Source organism: Sylvia atricapilla, chromosome 11, assembly GCF_009819655.1.
Source record: "Sylvia atricapilla isolate bSylAtr1 chromosome 11, bSylAtr1.pri, whole genome shotgun sequence".
Lineage (NCBI taxonomy): Eukaryota > Metazoa > Chordata > Aves > Passeriformes > Sylviidae > Sylvia > Sylvia atricapilla.
Genome location: NC_089150.1, coordinates 16,916,467 through 16,934,735, shown reverse-complemented (window position 1 = coordinate 16,934,735; position 18,269 = coordinate 16,916,467). Strand labels below are relative to the sequence as shown.

Genomic DNA, 18,269 nt, shown 5'->3' with positions numbered 1-18,269 from the left:
TCACATACAAAAAAAGATACAACAAACTAAAACATCTCTTTAAGTTTCAATAATTATTTATTTGTTCCCCTTCTAGATAAAAAGCACTGGAGCTTCTTAAAAAGAAGGAAAAATACTCACCCTCTGTTACTGACAATTGCCTTTTTCAAGTGTATGTAATTTGCAGGAAAAATCCCCTGCAAGAGGAAAAATTCTGTGCATTAGAAAAATACATTTGCAATTTTTAGCATGGGTAACCTAAGCCACAATAACTGCCAATATAATGATTACAAACCCCCTAAACAACCATTGTGTCAAAGCTGCCAGATGAAACATCAGATTTACATTCAGATTAGTAACAATTGACTGGTTTAGTCTGTCTTAGACCAGGACACCACACTGGACCAAACCTCCACCTGGGAAGATGAGAAAAGCTCTTCTGCAATTTGCAGCACAGCACCAGCAGCCCCCAGAGCAGGCTGATGGTGATTAGGGGTGACACAGAGAGAGGCTTAAAAAGATAGATGAAACAAAAACTAAAAGCCCACCATCAAATTTGCATTGAGCCCTCATGGACAGAAGTATTCTACTACTTGCATACCCTGGAGCTATCAGTTTTCCTCCCTTTCCAAGGAGAAGCTGTTCAAACCCACTTGGGATACCTCGGGTTATTTGTCTTTTGCTGTTCCCATGAGGGCTGGGCTCTGACCTCGCCTGTGCCAGAGTGCTCCTGTGTGTTGAGACATGGGGAGAAGGGAATTTAATCCAAACTTTTGCCAGTGTTCCACATTCTCTGTAAAGCACACGGCCCTGAATCCTCAAGCAAAGTCTGTCAGTGTGTAAGAACAGCAACCTGCACTTCAGTGGGAAATACAGGAGCAGCATTGGACATCTGGATTAAAAACCAGCTGACAGCCTCTGACAAAAATGTCAGAAATCAAGTGTGGGCTTTCCATTTTTAGAGCTTTAAAGCCATACAATTTAGGTAGAAAAATTTTGGGGGGAGGGGGGTTTGAAAGGAATACTAAGTAAAGAAGATTCCAAATGCTAAGGAAAATTCCTTCTTGCTCATAGGCAAGACTAAAATTATAGAAGGAAAAAAACTGAATCGAAGAAGAATGGCTTCACCAGGAAAACAGCAAATGTGCTTGCTTTCAGCCACATGAAAATTCAGAAAAGGAAGAAATGACACTTGGTTTCTTGTTTGGTTTTCTTCCAGTTAATGCTGCCTATTTCCAGTATCTAAAAAACCAGGGAAGGTTTGAAGGGCTCTCCTATCAAAACTGAACATAGACACAAGCAGAAGTACTGACACACACAGTGACTGCAGACATTTCATTAAAAGAGTATTATAACCATGACAATTTAATACAGGTAATCTTATATTCCATAACACAGGTAAACATGAGGAATCTGGAACTTTTCTCTCTTTAAACACAAGCAACATTTAAACCAACAGATAATGATGTGAAACTCATACAGAAGCACCTACTGACACGTACGGATACAAACATTTTTAAAAACTTAGATGTCTTCACAAAAACAATCATACCAGAACAGTCAAAAAAGTTCTCCAAGAGCAAAAACAATGGGAAAAATGGAAAATAACAAAATCTAATGGTTAAACTGCAAAAATCTGAAACCCCCCAACAACTTACAAAATCCTTTTTCAACAGACTTTTTTCAAAATTGTCTTAGTTTAATAACTCAACTTATTAAATGTGTTCTTAAAAGTGCTGCATTTAAGCAATGCAATATAACCCACCTATGCGTTTCTTAGGGTAGGGTAGGGTGGAGAGGATTAAATTGGATGAGATTTATAAATGTTGAAAAAATTACATGTTACATGTCAGGAAGGTTTCTGATCCTTTGAATGATTAATGAGTATCACTCAATTTAAAAAGAAATCTAATCCTCCCACAGGAAAAAAGTTAGAGAAGGAAAATGAAAAGTTTACTGGATTGCAACAGCAAAATAGATTTAATCTCTCATTATATTAACAAATGTATTCATGCTTACCTTGACACAGGGCTTCTTAATGGAAACACCTCTGTACCAACCTGAAACCAGATAAAACACATTATAATTATTTGTGGCACTGCTTTCTCTACACAGAAGCAAACCGACTACAACTGTGCAGTTTCTGAGATCACCTAAAAAACCAGCTGTGCCTCACATAGGTGGGATTTTTAAAAGATATTTTTTTCTTTTTTTTTTTAATTATTTTCATTTTGCTCTGCAATGATGACAAGCCCTTAACAACCAGCAATGCTCTCGTTTCTTCCCACCAGAAATAAAAGCAGATTAGCTAGTCCTTGTACTAATAACCCTTAGTCACTGTGGCAAAGATTTATTCAGTGCTCAGGGAAGAGTCTGCACTGAACTCTTCTCCTCCAGGCTGGCAGAGGAGTCTTGTTACAGTGTTTATCTTGACAAAATCTCCAGACTTCAGAAACCTGTAAAAGCCATTATCATACATTTCTAATGTTCCTTAAATATATAAATTCTTTGCATGTGTTTGGTCTTATGTATGTTTGGGTAGAGAACAGGCTTTAGGATCTAATTTACCCATTATTATTATTATTATTATTACTACTATTATTATTTTATCCCCCATCAGGAAACAGCTCCAGGACAATAAATGAGAAGTAAAACACAACTGCTAAAACTGCAAGTTAAACAGAAGAACCTGGTTCCTGCAGCTTCCCACAGGTGACAGCAATGTCAGTGCAGGATTCAGCCGGGAACAAAGGGACAGCCCCAGGACTGCAGGGGGACAGTGGGTGCAGTTCTGGGGAGGGGGCCTGGCCCTCCCCAGCCATCTCAAACTCCTGGGCAAACTTGGCCAGGCCCAGCTCTGAACCAAGTTCAGCCCTCAGGTGTCAGTCCGGACAGCCCAGGCCTGCCAAAGGCCAACACTTCCACATCAGCTAAATCCATTTCCCATAAAAAATCCTCTCATTTTCCCAGTGAATTCCCACTTACTGTTTTTCCCTCCCTTATTTAAATTTGCACTGGCAAAACCTGACAGTAATTTGCTATGGAGATTAGAGAAGAACAGGACAAACTAACTGGGTAGCTTGTCTCACTTAGAAAAACTACTTCAGTGTTGGCTGAATTATGGTAAAAGTCTCATTGAGAGGATCAGATGTGGGGAAAAAGGCTTTGAATTTGTTTTAAAGACAGCCTGAAAGTCTTGAATTTTTATTTTGTTTTAAAAAGGCAATCTAAGTCCATATGAATTCAAAATAAATGCAAACCTTCATATAGAAGAAATCAAAATCCATCATCTTCATTACACAAATTTCTCATGAAGACAGGACATAACACAAAGATTTGTTTTCCTATTAAATCATTGTTTATATTAAAAAAAATAAACTGTTGTTGTTTTGAATTAATTTTAGTGGATCAATCATCAGGGCAATCATATCAATATATACATATATGCACAAACAACACATACAGATCCTTAACATGAGTGATTTCTAGAACTCCACACAACTGTGCCCACACCTGCTTTGGAGCAACAGATGCTGCATATTTTTAAGGTCACAGAAATAAATAAATGCATTTATCCTGTGATTCACTGTTACTAATATTAAAAAAGAGTCTATACCTCAGAAATAACCAGACATTTAAGCACTAAGACAAACAAAATGACACTTCTGGATAAATAGGGAAAAAAGTGACTTTATCCAAGTTTGTCTTGAACAGACCTGTAAAAGAACAAAACCCAGTGAAGGGGGTGACCATTAATAATCAGATCTGCAGGGCAGTAAACAAAACACATTTCCAAAAAACAATTTCCTCATTTAAGTTTTTGTTCTTCATTCCAACACAAATTTTCAAAGCTTACAAGCTCTGTGCTTACAGAGTTGTGAGAAACAGGCAGGGAAGGCCCCTGAGAAACCAACCAGCTCATCCAAGCCATGTCCCTAAATCTCTCCTCACATTTACTCAGGTTTAAACAGCAGCCAATTATTTATTATCAGAGCACAATAACACTACACTCCTCTTCTGTGGAAAACGATCCATACATCTGTAAAACCTACATTCCAAGGAATTTCTGCACCAAATTCCAAGAAAGCTCTGTTTCTGCTACTGCACACAGAGCAGTTTGAAAGCAGTGGTGTTGTACAGGAACCTTTTTAGAAGAAATTTCTTCTGCAGATCAACGCTGGCCAGTAAAACTGAGGGTAAAATGTGAAATTCTGGTACAATACTTAGAAATCTATTTATGTCAAGTGGAGATGGCAAATCCCCACTGGACAACCTATTTCAGTGGCTCAGACAACATATGTGCCCTTTACAACCTGAACTTTCTTCAACGCTATTTGAATATTTGATTTTTTTTCTTTTGGACATCATGGAAAATATTTTGTTGACTTCCCTCTTGTAGTTTCCTTCATATATTTGAGAAGTTATTATATTTCTTTTAATCTTATAAATTGTGGTCTCCAGATCTTAGTTGTTCTTTTTTTTTTTTTTTTTTTAATGTGGTATAATTTTTCCAAGTCACCCCTCTCTATTTTGAGTTTCCTTCAACTTTGTGCAAGCAAGAGACAGTCGAGGAGCTCAGCAGAAGCTGAAATCCCCACACTGTAAAATGCACAACTCATTCTGTATCACAAAGCAAAAGCTATGGGAAAAGGTACAATGCTTTTTTATTTTTTTTAAAGGAGCATTTAGAAAATTGCATCTGCATTACATTATTCCCTAAAATGAACTAAACCTGCATTCTGGAATTAGTCTCAAACGCATTAATATTGATGTAATCATTTATCTTAAAGAGCATTTATTTTGCAGGATTTAATGACAATAGTCATCAAATCCAGGCAGGTGGCTCAGCTAATTGTGATCCCAACAAACACTCCCTGCTCAGACACGGTGCTGACCAACAGGTTCAGGATGACACTACACTGCAAATAATGACTGTTAATATTTCAGAGTTATGGCATGCATTTAATAGTGACACATGGTCCTTACAGGGTACTGACTTCGCAGAAGTGCTGAAGCAGATGGGATTTATAATCAAGAAGCAGAAAACCACAGCTATGAAGTGACAAGACTTTTGCAATAAATTAATGCGAAATAATGATCACGCCTGCAGTGAGGCTGGGAGGGGACACAGCTGATGGCTGACCTGAATCAGCCAAGGGAAATTCCATACGACACACATCATTTGGTACAAAAAACCAAGAATTAGTCTATCAGAAATGCCACTCTAAAACTACCTGTACCTGTGGAAATCCAGTGAGGGAACTTGAAGCTGCATTAGAGAATCTGCAAACTGTTGGATAAAGACTGAAACCCTTCTTTCCAAGGGTGTGTCAGCTCAGGAGCCTCAGCAATAGTGCAGCCCCAGCTAAATTGCAAAAGTAGCTCTGTGGCAGTCCTGGACATCTCAACCTCTTCATTTCAATGACTAGAACTACCAAAGGCTTTTTGATCTTTACCTGAATGATATTCTTTCTAAAAGCCATCTCACAACCTTTTTCAGATTTCCACTTAATCCACAAGAGGTCTGTCACATGGAAACAGCTCACTCCTTTAGAGGACTCAGTAACAAAAAAGCAAAAGGGTCCTAATTGAAAAATACTGACCTATTTTCCCAAAAATAAAGTTCAAGTATCAGTGTTAAGTAAAGAATAATGAGCTGCAGACTAAGAAAAAATAAATTCTGCATATAATTGCTTGACAAAAAAAATTCTGAAAATAAGTTGTAAAAAAATAAAGTATTTATGGTAAATCCTAAAGCTAAAACTGTTCTTAAATAAAGTACTGCTAGTAGAATCTGCTACAGGAACTCGAGCATTCTTTGTCCTACAAAAATAAATGTACTTGGCAGTAACGTGAGTAACCCTCAGTCCTGGAGCAAAGCTGTCTTTTGCATATACAAGCCAATAAACAACTGTTTTTACCTTGTTATCTGCATGTGAACTGCTGTGCAGAGCTAAAGGCACCCAAAGTGACCCAGGAGAGGGGCAGAAGCAGTGCTCAGCAAAACCTTCCTGATGCCTGGGGCGCTCTGTCCCAAGCTGGCTGCTGCACCCATGGCCAGGCAGGAGGAGCAGCAGCTGAATCCCTGGCTGCCAGCACCAGGGCAGGGAGCAGCCTGGGGCCAGCAGAGCCACAGGAATCCGCTGATCATGCTGCCAGAGCTGCCACGACAAAAGGCAAGGAGAGACTGGATGTGTTTTAGCATGGCATTGGGTGCCAAGAAGCCACTCCTGTGTTCTGAAAGATGACTTTCAATAACTGGGCACGATCTGCCCCAGGAGAGCTGGGAGCCTGAGAGGCTTCACTTCCATGGGCACATTCCACAAAAGGCAAAGTGGGAAAAAAGGATGAAAAGGGGGGGAAAAACAGGAAAAGGGATATCTCACAGGAGACATCTTCCTCAGCCAAACACAAATTACTGGGAAGGAGTCACTTTGGCCCAGGCAGTCCCAGGAGAGCTTCTGAGTCAGATGGGAGGAAACCTGCAGGGCTCCCACAGCACTGACAGCCTGGAGTGGGTCTCCTCCCTCATCTGTATGGCACAGCTTGGAACCGTGGCAGAGGCATCACTTCTCAGCACGCTGAATTCATCAAGAACTTTAAAAACCCCTAACTGTAAGTTATATCTGCTGCTTATGTGTCCCAAATACCTTATTTTGACTATGCCATCAACTGCTGGAATAACAGAGGGAAATTAAATGTATTTTATGCATGGTTTAAGAACACAATTATTAATGTACCTGCATGAAAACCATGTAGATAAATACTTGTGTGGATAGTAGAATTTGCAAGGGTAAGATAATATTCTTCTAACTGGTGCTTCAGGCATCAGCTGGTGTTTCTATTCTTCAGTGAATATACAAAATTCTCAAGGAAATAATTACAGTTACTGAAGTTATAGCATTTTTAATCTAAAGAAAATTGCCCTCTAGCAATAAAAATAAATGGACAAAGCAGACATTTTTAACCTAGTCTGAATGCCACTAGTTACTGACAGCCACTGCCTGTGGCAGGGCAAAGGCCATGTGATTTGAAAGACAGGGTGCTCTTTAGAATGCACAGTCCAAATGCATATTTCAGACCAGGAGTGTGCTCATGCTTTGCCACTTGACAAAAGAAAACTCCACCTTTCAGCGTTTCCAAGTGGCACACTAATGCCCCTTCAGCTCCTCCAGGCACAGCAAGCAGAGCAGAGAGCTGCACTTGGTGTTCCAGCTCTCCCTCGGTGCAAAGACCAGAAATGCAAGGGCTCAGAGAGGGGAACAGAGACAGGGAAAGCTGTGAATGACAAGCACAGGCCCAAGCAGTGTCTTGATGAACATTCCTAACCTCTGAGTGAGACCAGTGGAGGATCCTCTGTGAACACCTTATGCTTTACAGATGGTGTTTGACAGAAACAGTAGAGCCTTTGGTAGCTGCAGAGGAAAGGCAGGGAGCAAGTCCATGGGTTTGATTTACTGGAATAGTGGCAGTGGAAGGCCTTTGTCAGGCTTAGGAAGGGCTAAACACCAGTGATTTAGGTATTTGTGGTCTGGTATGAAGGCACACAGAGGAGCAGTCACACAAATTTGAAGAAATCAAAAAGTTCCAATTTCAAGCATGTGAACAAGATCCAATTTAAAAAAAGACAACTCTATTTCACTCAATTTAAAATTGCATAGACAACCACAATATTTTTTAACATGTTATCATTTGGTATTTATATTTATTAACCTTAGAGACAAGACATGTGTGTGGGTGTGTGTGTACGGACCTGCATTTGCTTCCTTACTCTGCAAATATCTATAAAAACTTTGCTGCCCAAAATCTTGAAATAGGAAATTTCCTCCTCTTTCATTCAATTGCTCTAAAAGCAGTTTCCTTTAGAAAGAAGACTAAAAGACTGCTTCTTGCTGCAGTAACTGCTTCTTACACCAGTCACTACAGAAAAGCACTTGGTCTTTTATAATACAAATACAGTTATTCGGTAAGTTATTATGATTAAAAATAAGCACATTCAGAAGTATAGCTACTCTTTGAATCTTTGTCAGCCTTGAATTCTTTGGCGAGTCTCTGAAATTACAGTTCACATCTCTAGAAGTTTTTGTGTATGTGAATCTTTTCAACTCAGACAGAAAAATCCTTGCTGCAGACAATTATGCATAAACTATTCAAGAAGTGAAGCTGAAACAGCAATAGATCTCCTGTGACTCTCACAGCAGTGACCCTTATTTTGTGTGGGGTAACATTATTTTATCCAGTCTGTCTACACAAAAGACTCCCCAGCAAATAAGACAGAAGTAGAGGACCCTGTTAAACAACCACTTAGACAAGAATGCTTAAAAAGCAACTGCTTTTTCTCCCCTTTTAAGAGCCTACTTTGCACATTTAGTGTGCTTTTTTGCATAATTCACACATGCAAGAGCTGCAGTACAGACCATCTGAATATTCAGATGAGTTTCATAGTGTGGAGTTCCAGATGTTATTATCAAAATTACTGTATATTTTTATACACAGAGTCCATGGTAAAGCACCTCAACCAAAATGACAGGATAGAGGGCTTAAAAAACAAAGCCAAAAAATTCTGTACACACCTTCTTCCATCCAGGAAAACTCTGCCTGAGGACCTCTTTTTCTTTTGTCAGCAATTTGAAGACTGGCATGAATTGCTTTTGAGGAATCATCCTTAAAACTACCAGCAAAGGAAACACTCAAAGCCTAATTATTTTAACGCTGTAAAGACAAGTTGGATTATCCATTTGTTTTCCATAAACAACCTGCTCCTTGGAGATCACGTTTTTATTTCCCAGTTTTAAAAAGTTCCCAGAAATGGTTGGAAAATACCATGACTGCTTTCAACAATATACAATGTTTGATTCCCTTAAGAGTTACCCCACCCTAAGCAAAGAGATACTTTTTTCCTGAGCTTGCACCACGTTCCAATTCACAAACCTGATAGAATAAAGACAGTTTGCCCTCAGTGTGTACATACAGCTTAGCCCATCACACCACTTGTGCTTTTTTAAAAAAAGCATGGGATTGTTTACAGCAAGCTTCTTTGTGGGTAATTTTTTCCACTGCACTGCAAAGATCTCATTCAACAGAATTTTTACAAATGTATGTTACTAGAAAAATTAGCAGAGAAAAGGTGACTTTTTTTGTGATGATTTACATCAGTAGGGAAAACACCCAAGTACAAGAAAAAGCATCAAGAGCAAAAGAAGAGTTCCAGGCATGAGAGAGGACAAGCAGAGTCTGCTGACAAGCATGCAGAAGGTCTGGGGAGCAACACTAACAGTGGAGATAAAAAATTACTTTAAACTGAACAAACAAAAAACTACATGTTCAACTTCGTGGAATGTTAATTTGGAATTCAAATTTGTGGTCCTGGGTTTTGAATTTGTTTAACACTTCAGGATTAAGGTTACATTATTCCACCTCAGACTACAGTGAAACATGTTCTTATACTGTATCTTGTCAATCTACTTCTCACCAGAAATGTTTTACATGTTTTACATGTTTCACTTGCTTGAACATTAGGGTAAGAATAAGTCTCCTTTTACACACAACTTCAAATCACATTCTTCATTGTGAATAAAGCAGAGCATTAGGACACTCAATTTATTTACACACAGACATCTCCAGCCACATAAGAACTATAAAATTTACAACGGCATTTTGCTTTAGGTACAATAACACACATCAAGATAAATGCAAAAAATCTCCCTTAAACCCATATTTTTTACATTTTTTTTCTGGTATTGCTAACCTATTCAATAACTAATATTTTCCACCTGTTCAGATGTTTCTAAGTAATTAAACCGATACACTTAATAGAAATGCTTAACAGTAACACTAAGAAAATATAGTAAGAAAAGATATATTCTTTACATTATGAAAATTCAGTGTAAGACCCAGTTACAATACAACAATCAGGTCAGGGTTCAAGATTTTCTGGACAGATGGTTAACTTCAAACACACTGACCCCCTATCAGACTGGATTAGTGCCAAGAGCATTCAGCCTTTCCTAGGGAAAGTGGGTCAGAGTAGGTTTTATTCAAGTGCTTTGATTTGATGCATCATGATATCCAAAGAACTTATTAAAATCTGCTAGATTAAGGTATTTGTATATTCTTACACAGAAAATGAGGTTCCCTCTTGGACATCACACTTACCTTCACATTTCTCCAGGATCTGGACAGTTTCACCTAGTTCCAGGACCAAACCTTGCGGAACAGTTCCTCGGAAGCTGCATATCACTAGAGGGTGGGGAAAAAGAGAGACACACATATGAGGCTTGGATCTTTGTGTGAATTTTCTTCTAAGCATAGCCCTTTAGCTCACTCCCTGCATAAAAATAGCTCTTACATAGCTGCCCAGAAAACCTGTCAGCCAACTTTTCCTGATCAGGTACCTTTATTCCAGCCCTTATCAGAAATAAAGCTCAACAAAAACATAAAAGCTGAGCTTTTAACAAGAGTTTTAAATTAAGCAAGGCTTGTAATCACTTTAATCAGCAACCTCTGATTCATATTGCACACAAAGATTTCCTTGTCTACAATTCTTACTCTCATCCACAACCCATCAATGGAACAGGCTGCCCAAATTGCAAAGATTACAACAGGAACTCAACTCCAGCAATTACTTTTCTCCAAGCTGAAATTATTTCAAATATCACCTGTGCATCTAATACACTGCAAACATCCAGCTACACCATACATTAGATTTAAGCAGACATATGAAAGAATACGTAAGAATCTACTTTTCATAAGCACTAATATGATAACACATCTCCCTTTTCCAGGTATCTTTAATTTTCATTAACCAGGGAACAAAAGAACCCATCTCAATGTTTCAAAACAATAAAAAATACTAAATGAAAAATTTTAAACATCAGTTTTAAAAATTCACAGTGTATAATGCTCTATTCTTCAGCTATATTTATCAAAACACAACAGGAACACGGGCATGGGGAGCTCCCTCAAACAGAAGATGCCAGAACAAAGAGTGAATTGCAGGTAAGGTCCTACCTCCCTGCAGTCCCAGCATTAAAAACTCCCCCAAAGTTTTTAATGTACTGATTTAATGCAAGCACTCCAGTACATTGCTGCAGGTAAACACACAATCAGGAGAGTTCCCCTGTATGTACCCTACACACCCCGGAGCGTTACAAGTGCAATTCCACGAGTTGAAACAGTGACCCCCAGTGGGCACCATCCTTTTCTCCAATTCCAGAGAACACTCCTCAGCACCAAGCTCTAACAACTGAGCTCAGCCCTTCCATAAAAATCCTCCCAGGCCAAAGCCAAGAGTCCCTCTAACCGCACATAGAGCAGACCTGCTGAAGTCCATGAACACCATGGAAGCCAAGACTCCCATCTGCACCATGTACCATGAGTTAGGTCTCCTGAACCTTGCATTTCTAAGAAATAATGAGAACCTCCACCAAAACAAAACTGCATTTTAACCCTACACACACACTTCATAACGGGCAAGGTTAAGAAAGAACAAATTACAGCCCCCAGGCAAACACCCACACGGATGAGGTCAATACAAGAAAGAGCAAAAAAAAAAAAAAATACTACAGGGAACTAAGTGGCATCAAATGTTTGCATTTCCACTGCGAGACTCAATGCAGGATTTAATCCCAAGAGTTAAGAACTCAGAGTTTCATCAACAAATCTAAACTGCTCTCTCAGCTCTTATGGCCCAGCAGAAGTCACCATCAGTTAAATGAGGCTTTAAATTCTTGTTTACATCAGAGGCAGGAGGAACACAACAACTGGCTCCAGACTGGAATAATGCAGACAGCATAATCCAACAAAAGCTAAGCTCATCAGCATTCTGGATCCATTCTTTACCCATGAAGAAATCATAAATATGGATTTCAACCAAAGAAAAACTACTTAAAGCATCTCCCAAAGTGCAAGAACACTGACAACTGAAATGATGAACTGGCAGGACATAATCAAACCTCCAATGGCTTTTGCTTCTTTTTTTTCCCTTTTTTTATTTTGCCCCTTCAGTATTTTAGATAGATGGATCTTTTCAGCACAGAAATGCTTTCTTTTTTCTAATTGGCAATTTTACCAAATCAAGAAAATACAAGTTGATTTGCAAAATACCACAGAGTCCTGTATTAAAATGGAAATTTTTTTTTAAGTCAAACCAACAGAACCACTAAAACATTCACATGTCTCAAAAAGGGGAATTTCAAACACCTTGGGTAAAAAGCTACCTTTGAAAACACCAAAAAAACAAAATGGAGAAGTGTTAATACAGTAATAAGATATTCATTTATGAGAGTAATTTTAGATACATTATTAATTTTAATAATTAATATAGGCACGATAATATCAAAAACCAGTTCTCAGACCATTTTCTTTTTTTCTGAGTACAGCATGGATCTCATGACAGAGGCACCAGTCATAGTGGTTGTAGACAATAGAAAAGTTAAATCAAGGAGGAAAACCAACTCGACTGGTCTTACTCAGCCAAGCCCAAGAAGAAACAGTAACTCTGAAAAGCATCATTGCATGCCAGTACTGCATCAGGTGCTCTGAATTAGCAAACAGCAGCTGACTTCCTGTGAAAATTATTTACTATATTAAAGCTACTGAATCAAGGATGCAGCTGGGGGAGAAATTACCGGTTCTTGGCCATCAAATACTCGCCTGTTATGTAATAATACAGGTGAATTTGGAATAAGAGCTAAAGCAAAGGCACCAGGAAAAGACAGTACTGAGGATTTCTCAATTGCTGGTAAAATATTTTTTAAAACATGGTCAGGAATGGTGACTAATGTATTTTGTCTTATAGGAAGTAATTCTAATAGATGTATTAGTTTGCAGATACAAACTACCCATTTCTTTAAAGGTTTCTACTGGTCACACACAGAACATCTGATACAAAGACTCTACAATATATAATTGGCTCTTTGAGATTCAGAATGCCCTATTAATAAGATAGACAAAGCTCTTTTCTTAGGTCTACTTCACTCAAAAAAAGAATAAATAAGCAAAAATCACAAACCAGAAATGAACTGATCCCATCAGCTCTAGATCTGGGTGATCACACTCAATTAGAAAATTAATTCTCATACAAAAGTAACACTCCCCCTTCATTCTCAATACACCAGTATAGAATCTAATTCCTTTTGCAATCATCAATAAATTATGTTAGTCTCTTCTGTTTGACAGTTTTTATAATCAGTCCATAGGATTAGTGAACAGCAATATAGATATTATCAAAACAGTGGAAGCCAAATCTCTAAAGTAAATGATTTTCCAGCCACACTTAATCAAAGTCAGGAAAAATTAAAGAATCCAAATAAATTGACCCAATAGACCAAACTGCTTTGCTAAACTGTGTAACGAGAACAAAATTTAACATTTCTGAAATAACAGAGAATAAAAAAACCTCCTGATTATGACAGAATCACAGAGATTTAAGGCTCTGTTATAGTCTGATTTATTATTCCAACAGTTACTTCCAAATAAGTTATGGATGTTACTCATTTGCTAAGCTAAAGATGCATTATGCAAGACAACCTTATTTATGATGTCCCTTTTAGGTACACAGTTCTTCTCAGCAGCATTATTTGAAAAATATGATCACAAATATGAATGAGGAATACAGAGTAATTCAACAATTCTGAAGAAAATAATTTACAGAGAGGACTCTGACAACTGATTTCTTTCCTTTCCACAGAGAAATTCTTTACCCTACACCATCACCTACAAACTGTCCATCAGTCCTAAGCTTCCCTCATTTCTTACAAGATCCTTGGGCACCAGAATACACAAGTAACACATCATCAAAACAGGCACAAAGCAAAGCTTTTACCCACCAGTTTACAGATCTGACTGATCCCTCCTGGATTCCAGGACACACTCCTGAAATATTTAATGTCCACTTTCAGATATGAAGTCCCCTGCACCATTCAGGTCTATAAGGATGTCGTAGTCCCTCTCACAAAGCCATTTCAGCCAGCAGCTAAAGCCAACATTCTGCGAAAGAGAAGGCTGTGAAAAAAGCACCACGAGCCACGGGATTCAGGAATTATCTCCAAGACTGAAGTCCCTTATCTGTGGTACTTAAACTGGACCACAGCGAAGGAAATCCTTCCCTCTTCACCTCTGGAATTTTCCAGTAAGAAAGGCATAAACCAGTTCACACAGGCAATGACTTCCACACTGTACCAGAACATATGAAGGAATTGTGGGATACAATATATAAGAACAGATGGCATTGAAATAATGGTTTCAAAAGTCAAGGATCCAGGGGATGACAGATTTTTCCCTACCCATGGGTATGGCCTGACACAGTATAATGCAAACAGCTGCATTGCAAGTCACCAGCAGAAGAGAAACTGCATCAAAAGATAAAAAGGACCTGTTAAGCCAAAGCATCTTTGCACACCTTTGATTCCTCCTGTGTTCCACCTAAAGCAGCTCCTTGCTATGTGAACAAAGATCCAGTTGATACAATTCGGGAGGCTTTACAAACTATGTTCTCAAACAGCCCCTGTCAATAGCTCTTGAAGAAATTGCACTTGGCTGTGATAAAGTGGGAAGGTGTTTGCACAGATAAATAATCAGCAAAGTGATGCGAAATAAAAGCCATTTCCCTTAGAGAAGACAGACTGAGCAGCAAGCTCTGAAGGGATCTCTGTTGGAATCTCTCCTGTTACAAGTATTCTGAAATGATCTCAAAAAGCCCATCACTTAGAGAAGCCACAAAGTTTATAAGGGCACTCAGGCTATTCAGAGGAATAAAGAGTTACAGATGGACCCAAGCTCCACAAGCAGAACTGGCAGATGAGCAGTGTTCAGTCCATCTGTGTGGTATTCCATGGGGGATGAACAACCCTCATCTCACACACAAAATCACCTCCTCCCTTGCTAGTGCCACACAGGGTGGAATCCTGGAATGTCAGAGGTCTTACCATAAAACTCAGTGCTCAGCCACTGTCAGAGACCACTGCACATCACACACAATATTGTCTTGGGGAAAAAGGGGAGACACCACTACCCACAGTACTGCATAAAATTCCCAATGAACCCCATGTGCCACTTTGGCCCTTTGTCAAAAGCTCACCCTTCACCAAAAAGGGCGGAACAGCACAAGAACAGGTAGAAAGAAGTGAGAGAGGATACAGCACGGACTGAATAAAGACTTTTATGTGATTGTTAACCGAGATGGGACTTCTGTACCAGGAAGGCTGAAAGGGTGGAGAGGGAGTAACTGACAGAAGGTGCACAGGGAACTGCTGCTATTCACCTCTTCCAGTTCAAAAAACAGAGCAGTGTCAAATGAAGCAGCAGAGCTCAGGACTTTATTAAATACTTTCCACACAGTGCATAAAGAGTGAGACTGCTCATGAGATACTGTAGGTGACAGAAATGAAATGATCACTCAAGCTGTGAAGCCAACAGGAGAAGTCTATGGATGTGTCCCACCCTAGCTTGGCAAGGCCCTGTCCCAGGAAGCCCTGGAGCCCGGGGAAGCTCCACCCCGGAGTGAAGCCACGGCCGGGGCAGGACCAGGGATGGGACAGGGCTGGAATGCCGGGAAGCCCCTCACATTGTCAGAGTCACCGCCTGAGCTTCTGCTGTCCTGTGCCAGTGACTGCTTCGGGACCTCATCTCAACACCAGCACGGCAAAGAGAGCACAACTCAGAGAAATGCTCAACCAGATTTCACCTGAGTCGTCGTCATTTTCTGCTATCAACCACAGAGGTGGTTTCATTTTAATTTTGTAATATAATTTAAAATGTATCTTCCTCTTATAATTCTTCCCAGTTCAGGCTGCTGTGTCCCAGCCTCCCTGGGGCTTCAACGTTGCCCAAGCTGATCTTTTTTTCTCAAATGGATGTCAATGCCCTGATAACCACAGTAACAGAAATGTGTCACACGCCACATGAACACTGGGAAAAGCCAGGACAACAACAGGGAAACACCAGAGAACCACCCAGCCCAACCCATCCAGCTGCTCCTTCCCTTATAACATCTTTTTTTCCTTCGCATTTACACAAAGTTATGCAAAGAGCTGACAGGGCTATATGCCTTCTCATGTAGTTCCTTATTTTTTTAACCTATTTCAACACATTTCAGTGAAGCCTACAAAAATATTTTGATCTTGTATAATATTTTATCTACACTAGATAATATCAATTCAGCTTATGAATAATTTGTTTATTTTCATAACCCAAGATGTAACAACGAAAATCAGAACTTGTTTAAGTGAGAAACAAAATCAGTTCAAGAGCTTTCCATGCTTACATGATTTCTTTTTCCTTCTCCAAATCTAAACTATGTGTCTCAATCATTAAATTTGGCTTTTAAAAATTATTATTTATTTCCCAGGTTTTTACATCCACAACAGAAACCACTGCTACCAGAACAGATCCAATATGCTAAACCACATTTTGATTTTTCTTTATCATAAGATGTTGGTGACACCATGATTTAATAGACTCTATGGGTTAATTAGGGGGGGAAATCTGTAATTTTGTGAATTTCAACACAACTCCATTTACAAAAGATAGATCTTCCTGTACTTTGTGACAGTTTTTTTCCAGTTCTCAACTCATTGTTAATATTATTATCTGTCTCACTAAAATTCTGGTAACTTGCAATCTTTTTAGATGACACTTGCAGAACAAATGCTTCAGGTTAAAGTATACAATCTAATTTTTATAAAAAATCACTGAGTGTACTACGCTCAGCTTGCAGTTGCTCAGGTTACACACTGACCATCCCTCAGTAGACCTTCACCCAAACCCACTTCAGGAGGAATGGAGGGAGAACACACGGGAGAGGCACAGCTGCAGTTGTACTGCTCCACACCCAAAATATCTCGACAGGGCATCATCATACGCAGCAGACACTCAATTGTGCTCTGTGCTACAAACGTCAAAGTTCTCAAGTTCTCTGACAGTGCCATTTATGCTTTATAACACATAAGCATGTTTTAAACTCACACCTCTATCACACCAGCTGAGAATCTGGAGTATGTGTTTACTTGGGGTAAACACAAACTGAAACTTCACACTCCTTATACAGCATTTTGTATTCAGCTACTACTCATTGTCACCAGTTAACACAGAGCACAAGTCAATCCCTGAGTTTAAGATTGATTTAGACTGATTAGTATTAAAGCTTGAATTAAAGACTAGATCAATATTAAATGACCTGACTTACATTTAAGAAAATAATGTAATTACTCCAAACTGCTAAACTAACATTATAAGCATGTATCTTTCCCTAAAATAATTTTTCATATTAATCCAGCTATTAAAAGTATCTAGTATGACACAATACATGCTAGGTTTACAAGCTGAAAAAACAACTTTATCTTCTTCCCTGTGATACACAGCTGACAATAAAGGCTCCATGCAACCCAAGAGCCACCAAGAGAGACCAAAGATGGCTCTAAATCAAACAGCTTTTCTCTAACAGAGGCTAAAACAAGGAGGGATAGGAAGGGTATTAGAACAGGGCAAGGATGTGGCTTCCCCAGCTTGAGACATCTGTGGACGGGATCTTCCTAAAAGAAGGTTTTTATTTGTATTAATTGTATATATGTATTAAGTAGCATTTTCTATACATTTTCTTCTATGGAGCCACCCAAATGCTGTGGAACCACATCAGCTTTTGACAACCCCATCAGCCCAGAACGCCACAGGACTCTTCCATCACACAGAAATGGGAGTTCCCTTGCTTGGCTCCTGTGGCACCAACACTCCCAGGAACTGTCTTAAACGAGAGAATCAACAATCTTTATTCTTCCACTCCATGGTATTTGTGTTTTGAGAATTTTCTAAGCTACCTTTGCTTCATAATGTATTTTCCAAGGGCAGATGTGGATTTTTTGATGTTTTGGGAGGGCAGAGGGAACAGTCTCTAGGCCAGGGCAGGATGACTGGGCAGGAAAACCAGCACTAATACAAATTATCCCAAAGAGGGGACAAGAGAGACCCAGATTGAGGTTTACCTTTTTGGGAGGCAACTGTGTTGCACGACCACACCTACCAACAGGACCGAATTAATACTCCCAAACCTCCCAGGACCTTCCAGTCTGAGCCTCTCTCAGAATCACTTTTTCCCAGAAAAAAAAAAAAAAAAAAAAAAAAAAAAGTAGTTCTTGAACACAGAAAATTGTGGGTTTAATAATTTAAAATGACAATATGTAGTTTATAAAAAACCCCCAACCCTCTAACCCTCTTCACATTTTTATAACAAAATTAAAGGCCAATATGATTAATTTTTTCCTTTGTGGAACTGCTTGATTAAAGCTGGCAGATTC

At 39.1% G+C, this 18,269-nt stretch overlaps 1 protein-coding gene across 7 annotated transcripts in view; it reads right to left on the bottom strand.

Moving 5' to 3' along the window:
- Positions 1-18,269, bottom strand: part of DOCK3 (dedicator of cytokinesis 3) — a 185,393-nt gene that overhangs the window by 155,678 nt on the left and 11,446 nt on the right. For all 7 annotated transcript variants that reach the window (XM_066326884.1, XM_066326888.1, XM_066326885.1 and 4 more), the window contains exons 2-4: positions 10,135-10,218; positions 1,999-2,039; positions 121-176 (exon numbers count right to left, since the gene is read on the bottom strand). In XM_066326884.1, the coding sequence (XP_066182981.1) occupies positions 121-176; positions 1,999-2,039; positions 10,135-10,218 (181 nt within the window). The remainder of the gene's footprint in view (positions 1-120; positions 177-1,998; positions 2,040-10,134; positions 10,219-18,269) is intronic.